This window comes from Halichoerus grypus, chromosome 9, assembly GCF_964656455.1.
Source record: "Halichoerus grypus chromosome 9, mHalGry1.hap1.1, whole genome shotgun sequence".
NCBI lineage: Eukaryota > Metazoa > Chordata > Mammalia > Carnivora > Phocidae > Halichoerus > Halichoerus grypus.
The window spans coordinates 53,058,213-53,073,297 of NC_135720.1; the positions used below are offsets into that span (position 1 = coordinate 53,058,213).

Here is a 15,085-nt window from a genome sequence, read left to right on the forward strand (position 1 = left end):
ATGGACACTTGGGTTGCTTTTGTATCTTGGCTATTGTAAATAAATAATGCTGCAATAAACACAGGGGTGCATGTTTCTTTTCAAATTTATGTTTTTAAAAGATACCCAGTAGTGGAATTACTGGATCATTTGCTATTTCTATTATTAATTTTTTGAGGAACCGCCATACTGTTTTCCACAGTGGTTGCACCAATTGACATTTCTACCAACAGGGCAAGAGGCTTCCTTTTTCTCCACATCCCCGCCAACACTTGTTATTTCTTGTTTTTTTGATAGTAGCCATTCTGACTGGTGTAAGATGATATCTCATTGTGGTTTTGATTTGCATTTCCCTAATGATGAGTGATGTTGACCATCTTTTCATGTCTGTTGGCCATCTGGATGTCTTCTTTGGAAACTGTCTATTCAGGTCCTCTGCCCAGTTTTAGTCAGATTATTTGGGTTTTTTGGTGTGTTGATCTGTATAAGTTCTTTATATATTTTGGTTATTGACCCCTTATTGCATACATTATTTGCAAATATCTTCTCCAGTTCAGTAGGCTGCCTTTTTGTTTTGTTGATGGTTTTCTTCACTGTGCAAAAGCTTTTTATTTTGGCATAGTCCCAGTAGTTTATTTTTGCTTTTGTTTCCCGTGTCTGAGGAGACATATCTAGAAAAATGTTACTAAGGCAAATGTGAAAGAAATTACTGCCTGTGTTTTCTTCTAGGAGTTTTATGATTTTATGTCTCACATTTAGGTCTTTAATCCATTTTGAGTTTATTTTTATGTGTGGTATAAGAAAGTGGTCCAGTTTCATTCCTTTGCATATAGCTTTCCATTTTTTTCAGCACCATTTATTAAAAAGACAAAACCAAATATTGAGTCCTAGAGATCGCTTTTCTGCTCAAATTAAATCCACTGCCAAACATTTTCTAGGAGTAGTTGTTTTACATATTTGAATCCACATTACCATACTCTAATCCAGAGTCCCATTTCTCTGTCTTACCATAAAGGACTAAGTTTCTTTTTTTTCTTTTTAAAGATTTTATGATGTATTTATTTGTGAGAGAGAGAGAGAGCACAAGCAGGAGGAATGGGAGAGGGAGAAGCAGGCTCCCCGCTGAGCAGGGAGCCCGATGTGGGGCTCGATCCCAGGACCCTGAGATCAGGGCCTGAGCTGAAGGCAGATGCCTAACCGACTGAGCCACCCAGGCGCCCAAGGACTAAGTTTCTAACACCCAAATATACTCTATCTTTACTGTTTCAGAAGCTAACAATGAGTGGCCATATCAAAAGAAAAATGAGAATATTTTGTAATGGTTTGCTCATTGTGACCCACCCATCCTGGGGCTGCAATACCACTGCCTTTTTTCTAGAGCTCACAAACCATCTATTTGATAACCCTTTTTGGAATTTTGCCATCATTGTCCATAAATTCACTGATCTTTGTTCCGGATGTACCTCTGTCCTCATCTTTTTCTTTTGTCCTGTGTTTTAAGACATTCGTCAGTTGAATCTCTTATCTCTGAGATGTCTTACGTCTTTCAGTAGCTGGGAAGGACATTTATGTGCACTGTAAGCATGAAGAGGACAGAGGTGAGTGGATGCCTCTGTGAAGGTGCTCTAGACTGGAAACTAGGTCTCCAGAGTGAGGAGGAAGACAGAGAAGGGAAGTGCCAGCAGAAACATCAGACAAAATGAGTGAGAAAGCTGCTGGTGGGGAGGAGGCTCAGTGGGGGTGCCACACAGTAATTTGTCCGTGAGGATAATATTATGTTCGGAATGGGAGTGGTGGTGGTCTTAAAACGCAAAGGATACCAGAAGCCAGACCTAAGAGGCAGGTTGGTAGCTGCCTCCAAGGCCTCCCTGACAACCTGTAATGGGCTCTTTGAATGCATGTTTCCTCCTTAAAGGCCCCTCTTCATGGGATTTATTTTAATCTTTTTTTTTTTAAGATTTTATTTATTTATTCGACAGTGAGAGAGGGACTACAAACAGAGGGAGTGGGAGAGGGAGAAGCAGGCTTCCCGCTGAGCAGGGAGCCCGATGTGGGGCTCGATCCCAGGACCCTGGGATCATGACCTGAGCCGAGGGAAGACGCTTAACGACTGAGCCACCCAGGCGCCCCGGGATTTATTTTAATCTTTACAGTTTTTAACTCATTCTTTATTTCTGTTTCCTTTGTCTTCTCTTAATAATACATCATCTTTTGCAACTATTTGAGCATACTTGTTCTTATTTGACATGCAGCCTTTACATTTTGATGCCTCTTATTTTTGTCATCGTCTCCATCCCCTGTGCACCCCCATCAGTCTTTAGCAGATTCTGAGGAGGTTGTTTCTGAACATTTTTCTGTGAGGAATGGCACTTTAAAAACATGTGTGACAAGTGTCCTGGTGATAATACAGACTTATGGGTGGATTCCCACACAATTTTTACAGCTTTCTACCTCTCCTTTGTCAGTTCCTTCAGGAACAGGGAGAGCATCCGATCTCCACAGTGGAGCTTTGTGCAGAGCAGGTGCTCAGCTGGAGCTCAGCAGTGGAGGAGACGAAATGCTGCTCCTTTTACACCTGGGCCTTTTCAAATCTGAGCCCCAAGAGAACTTATTCTGTAGCCATTTATTTTGGCCTCTTTCATAATTAATTATGACCGTTGTTGAAATTTAGTTTTTCAGAGGCTCTCATCACCCTTGAACTATTTCTGTTAATAATCTCTTGGAATCATGGCGATCTTTTCACTAATTTTTAAATGTGCTTTCCTAATTTATGGTCTGGGTGTCCTAAACCATACCTGCTGGTCCCTTCTTTCACTGAGTCTAATACCAGGATGGCATGACTTTGTGTGTGTGTGTGTGCGCCAGATTCCTATCACCTTTACATCCAATCATGTTGACATACTGAAGCAAAAAGTACTTCTATCTTCTGATACCTAAGATTATCAGTCAGGCACATCAAGAATTTATCAACTATTAGGATGTGAGTTTTAGTAAATGTTCAAAAGTTAGAGTCCCTTATCATTACTGCATTTTACATTTCTGCCAGTTTCATAATCCCTGTTGGGGAAGCCTGGTCCACTTCTCCCACTCGGTTAGGAGATGTGTGGTCTCTTTCCATAACAGCATGGCCGCCGTTTGTTTCCTTTCATCCTTATCCAAGTGTTTTCAACCATAAAAAAAAAAAGAAAAAAACTTTAACGTATTGCTTATACTCCCTTACTCTCTATTATACAGTTTCTACAGAACAAGGTCTACCCTAATTTCCAGATGAGTTTCAGCATCCCCATTCTCTGTAGCACTCTCCCTGTTTGGGTAAAAGAAAACTTGGGGTTACCGCCAATTCTGTTCCAGTGCTATAGAGGGGAAGAGCTCTGGATGTGCAGAAATGAAACCCAGGCCATTTCTCAGATTTGCTGTTGGCCCTTACCACTCAGCCAGTCTCATCCCAATATCTTCTCCTGCAAAATGAGGTGAGAAGATATGATTGGGCTTGGGTTTCTTCTAGGTCTTAAAGTCTTTATTTGGTTTCATTGGAGAGAAGCGGCTGCCACGTCCACTTCTGCTAAAGCTGCTTAGATCTCATGGCAGGGGCTTGTCTTTACTATTTAAGAGAATTTTTTAACCAAATAGTTTTCACAGGCATATGATGATTTCTCAAAAGGGTCTCATAAAAGCAACATTTATCACTGAAAAGGTGTTTAATAACACCTTTTAATAAATGTTAAATAATAATGCACTTAACTTTAAGTACTTTGCATCTTTTTTCTCTCTGTGTTAATATCTTTAATTGGATCCTCTAGCAAGGGATTTGGACTTAATTTATTGCAGGTGATGCTGCACTTACACAATTATTCAGTTGACTTAATTAGAGATTTAATTATATTAGTGCCCTAAAGTGCTATTTCAGAGAAGTAAAACACAGACTGGTAATTCACCTTTTTGTATGTTTTTGTGTCACTTATCCTATAGCTAAAATGTTTTTCAAGCCATAAAGCCCAGAAGGCATACTAGCACTTCTAGCCATATCCTAATATGGGAAGTTTTGTCTGTGCACTAGTTTGGGCTTTGCCCAGTCAAAATGTAGGTGAAGGCAAAACTGGAAAGAATTTTTCTAATTGTGATCTTATCTCTTGCATCTATTAGAACCAAAGTTGTAGGTCCAGTCCCTCAGTATTCCTTTCAACCCCCTCCAGCTCTATAGCCCTGGGGCAACCCCCTAACAGGGGGTCCTGGGAGGCAGCAACTGTGTTTGTCTCCGTATCTCCCACCGCTACTACACACCTAGGCCGTATAGGTGCCCAGTACATGGTGGCTAAACTGAATTTGATCATTGCCAAGACTACTAGTTGGAAGTGTGGTCAAAACAGTATAAACCCAACCCAACTATTTTTTTTTTCTTTTTTTTTTAAGATTTTATATATTTATTTGAGAGAGAGAGAGATCTTGAGCAGGGGGGAAGGGTAGAGGGAGAAGCAGACTCCCCACTGAGCAGGGAGCCTGATGTGGAACTCGAACCCAGGACCCTGGGATCATGACCTGAGCCAAAGGCAGACGTTTAACCGACTGAGCCACCCAGGCACCCCAACCCAACTATTTTAAAATATAGTAACTCAAAATACGTACCCCAGCAGGCAAGGTACTCCCAAATCTGGCTAATCATCGGAATGACCAAAGAAGCAGTTTTACGCCTTATTGAATCCATCTCTAGGATTGGGGCCTAGACATCTGCATTTTAAAGTTCCCCAAGTGAATCCTAGGGCACCTGGCTGGCTCAGGTGGTGGAGTGTGAGACTCTTGATCTAGTGGTTATAAGTTCAAGCCCCACGTTGGGTGTAGAGATTACTTAAAAATAAAATCTTTAGTGCTCACTTCGGCAGCACATATACTAAAATTGGAATGATACAGAGAAGATTAGCATGGCCCCTGCGCAAGGATGACAGGCAAATTCGTGACGCGTTCCATATTTTTGTAATGTATGGTGATTTACATAACATAATAAAAAAAATAAATAAAATCTTTAAAAATAAATAAATACATAAAGTTCCCAGGTGAATCTTATGGTCAGCCAAGTATAGGAATTCCAGCTTAATGTGTCTTTTGTCACATTTATTTACAAAGGATGAGATTGTTTTGTCGGGATAGACCCACTGCCTGTTCTGATTTATAGTAAAAATGAGTCTCATTTATGGCCTATTAATTACATCTAAAGGATTTCTTTTGAGCCAATAGTTTAGGTTTAGTTGGTTGAAGTGTTACTCCGGTGTTACCACACCGATCTCTCTTTATTCCTTGGACACTGTACTCTGGTCTCCTCTGTGCCTTTGCTCAAGCTGTTCTCTTTTGATATAACTCCCTTGCTCCCCTCAACCCCATAACTGCTTATCAACATTCTCAAAACATGCCTCAGATCTCACCTACTCTGTAAGGTCTTCTTGAATCTCTTCTAATTACAGTTGATCTCTCATTTCTTTGATCATTTATAGTCCTATATTTGTAGTTTGGTTTTGCTGCTTTTTACAGTATACCCTTAATTAGTTCCTGATCCATGAAGCAGAGAAGGATCATTGTACTCCTTTCACATAATAAGTGTTCAGTTAATATTTGCAAATTGAAATCCAGTCTTGCACCTATTATGCACACGCCTGCAGGTACCAACCTAAAAGTCTAGAATACAGAATGTTGGCCTGTCTAATTTAGGTTTGGGGTAATTAAAGATAATGAAAATAGCATGTGATCTCTTCCTCCCTCCCCCATTTTAGTGCCTTCATGCATTCAGTAACTGGCAAGAGACCAGGAAATCCTAGGCTGAAATAGTCCTGAAGTTCACATGCAGTGTGTGGAAATACCAGTGGGGCAGTAAGATTTCTGGCAAAGTATAGTATTCAGTACTGCCAGACTGGGCATTGCAAACCCTGGCTTCTGACCACAACTCTGCCACTATTCACCTGTGATCTTGGGTGAGCCGCTGAGCTTCTCTGGGCCTCTGTTTTCTTCTCTGTATAATTAGAGGAATAAAGTGGGTTGTTTCTTTTATTCCTTTATGTTACATGCAGTATGCGGTACCTTAAAGTCTAATGAAGAGATAGATACGGGAATGGAAAATTGAAGTACAACACTGTATAATAATGCTGTACTCCAGATGTGCACAGGGTACTTGGGGAGCCCCAAGGAAGAGGGGCACCCAGTTCCTTAGGGCTCTCGTCCTAGCTGAGCGTATTCCACTCAAGTGGAATTTGGGAAGTTTGAAGGAAGTGGGAAGATACGGGAACAGTCTCAGGGGAGATGATTGCTGCAAGCAATTTCCCTAAATAATGATGATGGGGGAACGGGGAAAAACAGGCTGGGCAAGAGCTAGATCAGGAAAGGACTTCCATGCCTCATGAGAGAGCTTGGACTCTTTTTTTCTGAAGGCTATTGGAAAATAGTGAAGGGTTTTAAACAAGATCACATTTGCATTTTATAAAGATCTCCTTGGCAGCATGACAGATGGAGTCCAGGGCAAAGAAGTGGTGGTGGGAAGACTCTTTAGGAGGTGGTTGCATAAAACAACCCAGGCAAGGGATGATGATAGCCTGAACTTAGGTAGTGGCAGTGAGAATGAAGAGCGGAGAATAGGGCGCCTGGGTGGCTCAGTTGGTTAAGCGACTGCCTTCGGCTCAGGTCATGATCCTGGAGTCCCTGGATCGAGTCCCGCATCGGGCTCCCTGCTCAGCAGGGGGTCTGCTTCTCCCTCTGACCCTCCCCCCTCTCATGTACTCGCTCTCTCTCATTCTCTCTCTCTCAAATAAATAAATAAAATCTTTAAAAAAAAAAAAAAAAAAAAAAGAGCGGAGAATAAATTTGAGAGCTCTAAAAGAGATAGAATGGCTAGGACTTACTGACTCTGTCAGTCAAGATGGATACAGACAACCTCACAATCTCTGTGGCCTCAGACAACAAAGCTGTGTTCCTTGCCCAGGCTCCATGTCCCATGCAGGTCAGAGAGGCACTGTGGCGCTCAGTGTGGTCACTCAGGAATCCAGCATGAGGGGCTTTTCTGATGTGGCTGGGCCATACGCCAGGGGGAAAGCTTTGGAGGGACTCATGTGGATGGTTTAAATGCTGCTGCCCGGAAGTGACTTGCATCATTCACAACTCATGGACTAGAACTTGCCCCTTGGCCCCACCCAGTCTCTGGGGGCCAGAAAGTTCAGTCAGGGATGAGCAGCACTGGTGCGGCCATGGCGCCTGACTGGAAATGAAGTATGAAGGAGGACCCCCAGGTTTCTGATTTAGGGAGTTAGGCAGAGGTATTCACTGAGCAAGAGAAGATGGAGTTGGGGGAAGGAGAAGTGGACTGACCAAATCATTATCAATCTCTTCCAGCTCTGAAGTGTGACCCTATTACTGGTCCTTCCCTGTCATCAAAAAGAAGGATTAGAAATAAACTCCAGCTGTTGGCAAGAGTTTACTTTTTTTTTTTTTAAGTATTTATTTATTTGACCGAGAGAGACACAGAGAGAGAGGGAACACAAGCAGGGGGAGTGGGAGAGGGAGAAGCAGGCTCCCCGCGGAGCAGGGATCCTGATGCGGGGCTCGATCCCAGGACCCTGGGATCATGACCTGAGCCGGAGGCAGACGCTTAACGACTGAGCCACCCAGGCGCCCCTACTTTATTCTTTACCAAGGTGTGTTTTGGTTCATTCTTCCCAGTCAAATGAAAGCTCTTAGTTTTAAAATGTAGCGTTCTGGGGCGCCTGGGTGGCTCAGATGGTTAGGTGTCTCTGCGGTTTGGGTTGTGATCCCGGGGTCCTGGGATCGAGCCCCACATCGGGCTCCTGGCTCAGCAGGGAGCCTGCTTCCCCTCTCCCTCTGCCTCTCCTCCTGCTCATGCTCTCTTTCTCTCTCTGTCTCAAATGAGTAAGTAAAATCTTAAAAAAAAAAAAAAAAGTAGCATTCGGAGATCTCAACAAGGTGTCTTTGTTGAATTTTCATATGGACTATTGTGTCAGCATACAGCATTAAAAAAAAAAAAGTTACTAAGTAGGATGTTAATGAAGCCTTCCTCACGCAAGAATATCAGGCTGCTGAATTCAAAATGCCAGAGATGTAAATGCCCTCTGCCTTCATTAGCGCCATCCCCCAGCAGGGCACATTTCAGGCTAGCACGGGGTGGGAGTGGGGAGGAGGTGTAATTAGGCTGATTGGAGCCTATTGTGCTGCTCGGGAGCACAGACTCCTAGCAGCCCTCGGGAAAGGTAGTGCCTCAAAATCATTGGGGACCGGTGTCCTCTTTACCTCAAAAGAACACGGCAGAAACAACGAATCCATACTGTGTCTCCCCTGCTTTGTTTTCCACTTCCCCTCCCCAGTTTAATTGTGGTACCTGAAAAACTGACTTTTATTGTGCATTTGTTTCTCAACAGTTGCGAGAAACAATCAAAGCTGGCAAAGGTGTGACTTCAGCTATTGACCTGTGTCGTTACCATGGAAACAAGGCGCTGGAGGCCCTGGAGAGCTTTCCTCCCTCGGAGGCCAGATCTGCTTTAGAAAACATTGTGTTTGCTGTGACCAGATTTTCGTGACACCAAATTAAAAAGACACTATTGTTGGTTAGCTGAAAAAAAAAAAAACAAAAACTGGGGAATGAGGTGATCGGGAGGGCTTTCATGATGGACTATCTCAATGTGTTAATGACTTTAAAAACATAATCCATTCTTTCCTTCCTTTTATCACGTTGCTAAATGAATCCTGCCTTCTTTTTGGAACCGCTACAAACAAAATTAGAAGAAAAAAAGGTCAAGCAGTTTTCACTTGTCATGCCAGCAGCACACTTGAGTCCAGTAGCAGAAATAATTAATGAGATTCGCTGCTGTGACCTCAGCAAATGGACAGGAAATAAGTCCTTATTGATTGGACTGAGCCAGGGATGGCGCCAGGGCGGTGGCCTGTGGTTTTCCTTCTAGAGAGGGCAGAGCAAGCTGGAAGCGGCAGGTGTCAAGAGAAACGCGATCAGTGCCAGCCAGCGAGGACTGTCAAATCAAAAACTAGTGACCGGTTGTCATAACGGATGGTAGTTTTGATGATGAAGAAAAAAAAAAAGTGCTTTGTCTCCTTGCAATTATGTCTCTGTATCTATAGGTACAGTATGAATATACTTCGTGCTTCATCGTTTTTGTAAGTTTTTTTTTTTTTTAGGAAAAATTGCTGAAAAAATAACGCTAAACATTTGAAGTAGGAGATTAAAATGTTATCAAATGTTAACTTGGTTGTGGTAGGAATGGCTTGTTTTTCTTTCTAGAAGACCAAATATTTTTTCAAACACATTTCAAAGAACCAAACTCTTTTTTTTAAAGCCAAACAGCATGCTTTTTTTCAAGGAGAATGTATTCATTTGTCATATTTTGGTGTAGAGAATACCTTTAACTTTTACGAGTGTCACATACATAACTGTTGTTCTGGGGAATAAACTGGTGATTTTTTTTTTTTTAATTCAGAATGTCAAATTTGGTCTTGAACCACAGACATCCGATTACAGAAAGAATACAAGCAGTCTCCCAGGCCTGCAATCAGGCACTGTCTCTGTGTGGCTCATACAAGATGATTTTTGTGGTTTGCATGCATGCAATATGAGAACACCGTTGACAAGAAGGCTGAGTTTACATAAATGATCTAGATTGAGACTCAGCTACCTTTCTTCCTTCTGTGGTGTAATTACAGCCCTATCTGGAGACAGTGAACACAGCAAACAGATTTTATTACCTCGTTCACTCAAACACTAAGTGAAGTTATTTTAGTTAAATTCCTTCCCCCAAAAGTTACGAAACCATTTTATCGGGACCCAGCATGTGGCATGCGATAAAGAGCAAATGTGAGCTGCAGAGGTTAAGGTATTGTATTATGAAATATTTTTTAATATACTTAAAATATTATAATTGTACAGTTTATGCTACTCTAATTTGAAGGCCTGTAGATTTAGCTTAAGAGAACACTTTTCTGTTTGAAATGGTCTTTTCTCAAAGAAATTGGCTTAATTAGTAACTCTGGTTAGATGCTTTAGATCGGACTAGGTTTTAATCATTAACTTCCACAAAGGAGGAGTTGTGCTTTTTGTTCTCTAAATGTGCAGGAACTTACCCGAGCTGTAGGTTTTCTGAAGCAGATGGTCAAGTGCTACCAGGCAGGATCCCCGGGCTCTTCAAATTCTGCTTTAGCAGCTGGTTTGCTCTGTGACCTTGAGCAAGTCACTTCCCTCTGAGCCTCGACTTCCTCATCTGTTAAATAAATGAGAGAATGTATGAAGTCCCTTCCAGCTTTGTTTTATTTTCTAAAAGACTGTCACTTCTGACCCTGGATAACAAAGATGCCCTGTGAGGTTCAGGGAGGAGGAAAGGTGAGACCCAGAGAGAGGCTACGAAGGAGTGCAGAAAACTTCATGGCAAATTTCCTCCTACGCTGCCTCATAGCTTAGGGCCTACAAGATTCCTAGCTCTCTTTTGTATGGCATGTAATCCTGGACTCTTCTGTTTCAGCACCTGCCTTTCTGCTTTCTCTGGGACCTTTCCTCCCCTGGCTCAGGTGTCCTGCCCTCAGTGTTGAATGAGCTCTACCTCTGTCTTCCCAGCCTCCCGGCAGGCTTTTGTTAAACCTAACACTGTTGGCCAATTCACTCTCCAGCTTTAAATGGTGAGAGTCTTTCTTCACGCCCCTTCTTTAGGGATATTTGTTTGTTAACTCTTATGTCCTTATAATTTCAGATAATTTGGGGCACCAAGACATGCCTAATCACACCTCTTGGCCTACCACCTGGGTGTGGCCAGGGACATCTCTGTTGACTAGGTAAGACTCTGGCCTCAGAATGTCCCCTCCACCCCCTCTCCATTGCCCCCCATCCCCAGTTTCTTGCTAGAATTCCTTCTTTAGCTATCATGCTGCTCCCCTCCACCTGGTCCCCCCAACTTGCAACTTGGCCCCTCCAAACCTCACTCACTTCAGGCTCCCAAAACCAGCCACACTCTCCTCCCTGTCGGTCTTGTCTTGGTCAAGTGTGTGAAGGCTCTGATAGTGAGGGCCCTGAGTACACACTGAGTGCATGCTCTCTTGTTCCAGCCCCACAGCCACGCTCTGGGGATAAGCATCCTTCCCTTTACCGATGCAGAAGCAGGCCTAGGGAACCGCCCTGACCGCCTGGCCTGCCCTCCTTCCTCACCTCCCCACCAGAGTCTTTCCGTAGCGCCTTGTTCTCTCCTCTGCTTCTCTTTCCTCCTTTCAAAGATCTCAAAGATCTCGAGCCCATAGCCTCCCTATCTCCATCCTGCCCCCATTCCTGAGTCTTCAGTGTCTCCTCTGCTGACTATATGTGTTCAATCCTCCCGATCCCCAAAATGAACTTCATCCCTTCACGCTGTATATTCTTCTACCTCCACTTTTTTTCTTCTCAGCTTCACCAGCACATCTTCTTACAGTATACTGACTCTTTAACCCTTGCAACTGGTCACCCACTCCCAGTCCCCACCACCTAGACCAGCGCCAGTGCTTTAGACACTCCAAGAATACTTGCAGAACAAATCTATCCGGTCTCTCGCCGCACACCACTGAGATGGCCTTCTGACAGATGGTGGCCTTTCTGTGAAGCTGGCAAGCTCTGTCCCTGCACGCAGACTTCCCCACAGCATTCCAGGTCGCTAACACAGCCGCCCCTCTCCCTTGGCACCCTTGACCCACCTCTGTGCAGGTCCTTCCCCCCCTTCTCTGACTGTCCTCCTTCATACCTGACACATCTCTTTAGTCGCACCCTTGGAGACATTCTTTTCAAAACATTTACATTCTATTTCCCCAGAAACTAAAAAGCAGTTTTCTGCCCCAGTAAGTTTTCTCCTTTTAAGTTCCCCAACTTAGAACACCTGTTTCCTGGCATAAAAAGACAGTATCAATGAGATACGGATTAGATAGTGAGCTGATTGCCATTCACAATTCCTTTGAAAGAAGATCCAGTTTATGACTATCATTAAACTTTGTTGTAAGTTTTACTTGGTAACACTAAATCCTCTTCATGTTTTCTTGCTCACATAATGTGGTTATGTAGGCACACCAAAAAATAAATTACCAGTGTCATTGTTTGCCTGGTCCAGGTCTCATTCTCTAATGTTTGAGACTCTGTCTTACCCATGACAGTATTATTGCTATGGCCCAGGACATGGGTGACACCAAGTTGGGATAAAAGACATATACATTAGTACAAATTGCTCCAAAAAGATAGAGACCTTTTTTTAGGCCCAGTATCTACAACGCATTGAACTCCAATGACCGGAAAGTAGTTGGAATAATCCATGATGATCTTTTTTCAAAGCCTGAGAAGGTGCTGTAACATGGCCCTCTTTGGGCAAGCAGGTTTGGAGGAATTATGTGTAATCAACAGAATTACAGCTAAAGGATACTTCTTTTTTTTTTTTAAGACTAGCTAATCAGCAAGTTCATCACTGATAAAGAGAACCTTGCTTGTTGTCAAGCTCCTTCCTAGAGTTCTTAATTTCAGGAAGATCCTTTCCTGCCACTTCATTTATCTTCCCACTTTGAAATCCTGTTGTTAAGATCACCTTTCCGACCAATAGAAACTCCAGAATTTATCTTTATAATCTGTAATGACTGCCTCTCACGGTAGAGAAGACATGCCACACCTTTGTTAAAGCACAAAAGGGCAGAAATGAATTGGACTGGTTCTTTAATTCATTTAACTGTGAGGACATAATTGTCATTCCATTATTATTAATAGTCTCCATTATTATTAATCGTGTTTTAGTAATAATAAAGCTATTGGCACTTTATTTTAAAAGCATAAAGTAATCTAACAAAAGAATCGTTTGCCTCTTTCTCTTCCCTACCTTCAGTCCTGATCTCAAATTAACTGTTTTATTCTTTCGGAATGGGTCCTGCCTTTCCATTAAGGAGATAACATGCTTCTAGTGTCACCTGGGGAGAGTCCAGAGGGGCCAGAACTGATGGGATCCACCTCTTTTTCTAGTTCACCTCACCTGCCCTTGGGGCTCTGACGTGCTAAGTTTTCCACCTCCCCTGCTGGAGGAATGTTCATAGTTCTTTCTTTTCTGTAGAAAGAGAAAGTTTCTCAGGCTTTTATTCTTTTTCATTCTTTTTAGAGATGCTGACCATCTTCCTAGAAAAGCTACATCAGCTTTCTCTCAACTTGATCTGCTCATTTCCAGGACTGACAGTGTACCCATCACTGTGCATCCTATGAGCAAACAAGTGGGCTCACCCCTGCCTTGACTGTTGGGGTAGCTTAAATTTCACTTTTTAAACATATTAAAAAAAAATTTTTTTTTAAGTGGTGCGCCTGGGTGGCTCAGTCGTTAGGCATCTGCCTTCAGCTGAGGTCATGATCCCAGGGTCCTGGGGTCGAGTCCCACACTGGGCTCCCTGCTCGGCGGGAAGCCTGATTCTCCCTTTCCCCACTGCCCCTGCTTGTGTTCCCTCTCTCGCTGTGTCTCTCTCTGTCAAATTAATGAATAAAATCTTTTAAAAAATAAAAAATTTTTTGGAAAATAGAAAAAAATTAATCATTCACAATCTCATCTTGCTAACATAATCATCTCACCATTTCATTTCTATTTCTTTCAGCCTTTTCTATCATACATATCCTTTTTTTGCATGGTTCTAATTATAGTATAAATTCAACTTTGGGGGGCGTCTGCCTTCGGCTCAGGTCATGGTCCCAGGGTCCTGGGATCGAGCCCCGCATCGGGCTCCTCGCTCTGTGGGAAGCCTGCTTCTCCCTCTCCCACTCCCCCTACTTATGTTCCCGCTCTCGCTGTATCTATCTCTGTCAAGTGAATAAATAAAATCTTTAAAAAAAAATAAAAATAAAATAATAAAAATAAATAAAAAATAAATTCAACTTTGGGTCCTGCTGTTTTCACATATCATAAACATTTTTCCATGATGTTGCAGTTTTCGTAACCATTATTAATAAGTAGCTTAAATTCTAAAGGCAGCTGAATTTCTATTCCTGGTTGGTTTCTCCAGTATAAATAGGTATATGGTAAATACTCCATAAGGAAACCTCCTAACCTGGGGCACCTAGGTGGTTCAGGTGTCTGGCGTCTGCCTTCGGCTCAAGCCCTGATCCCGGGGTCCTGGGATTGAGTCCCACATCAGGCTCCTTGCTCAGCAGGGACCCTGCTTCTCCCTCTCTCTCCCTCTGCTTGTGCGCTCTCTGTCAAATAAATAAAATCTTAAAAACAAAAACAAAAACAAAAAAACAAAGTGTGGAAACAAAACAAAAAACTGTGGAACAAATTCCTTTAAAATTCTGCAACTGGAACGATTAATTTTTTCAGTTGGTGGTTCCCATTACTGCAAAATGATGACTTCTTCCTTCCCACTGAAGTTCACAATCTAGAGAAGGAAAGGGCCTCAGTCAGTAGTCATGCCTTCTGCTCTTGGCAAAGACCACAGAGAAATGATCTTGTAGGAGATGAGAAGCCATCTTTGCTTCTTAGAAGTGAAGGGGAATAAAATAGGCCACTCAAAAATGTGCCACTTTGGCATATTGGTTATTTTGAATTAAAGGTACTTGAGGGGCACCTGGCTGGCTCAGTCAGAAGAGCATGCAACTCTTGATCTCGGGGTTGTGAGTTCAAGCCCCATGTTGAGTATAGAGATTACTTAAAAATAAAATCTTAAAAAAAAAAAAAAGGTACTTGAGAAACAGCCAGTGCAAGAAGGACCCTCTGACCCACCTTTGTCCTGTCATAAATCTCCCATGTAAAAGGTACCCTTCCTGTACCAGGAGAAAGAGAAACATCCTCATCATAAGAGAGAGGAATTTAGGGCTGAGAAGGCTATATAAACAAATTTTGTTACTTCTTCACTAACTACCCCCAAGCCCAAACTTCTTTGTCTTGTCAATTCTTCACAAATTTATTGTTTCTTTGTCTAAAAGGTATAAAAGCTGCTTGCTTTGGTCATTATTTGAGTTTCATATTTTTATGGGCTCCTGTACATACGAAATTAAATTTGCTTTTCTCCTATTAAACTGTCTTATGCCAATTTAATGATTAGGCCAGCCAAAGAACCTGGAAGGGAATAAGGAAAAAAATTTCCTTCCCCT

The 15,085-nt window shown here is 42.5% G+C and overlaps 1 protein-coding gene and 1 non-coding gene across 4 annotated transcripts in view; both read left to right on the forward strand.

The window, feature by feature from the left end:
- PDSS2 (decaprenyl diphosphate synthase subunit 2) overlaps positions 1 to 15,085 on the forward strand; it is a 267,579-nt gene that overhangs the window by 227,915 nt on the left and 24,579 nt on the right. Inside the window, exon 8 of one of the 3 annotated variants that reach the window (XM_036078922.2) lies at positions 8,385 to 13,487. The exons of the other annotated variants lie outside the window; for them this stretch is intronic. Within the exon in view, the coding sequence (XP_035934815.1) occupies positions 8,385 to 8,543 (159 nt within the window). The 3' untranslated portion in view covers positions 8,544 to 13,487. Of the gene's footprint in view, positions 1 to 8,384; positions 13,488 to 15,085 lie in introns of those variants that run through there. 3 annotated transcript variants of the gene reach the window in all.
- Positions 4,841 to 4,947, forward strand: LOC118527212 (U6 spliceosomal RNA). Its single transcript, XR_004913010.1, has one exon. It is a non-coding gene; the product is annotated as a U6 spliceosomal RNA (small nuclear RNA).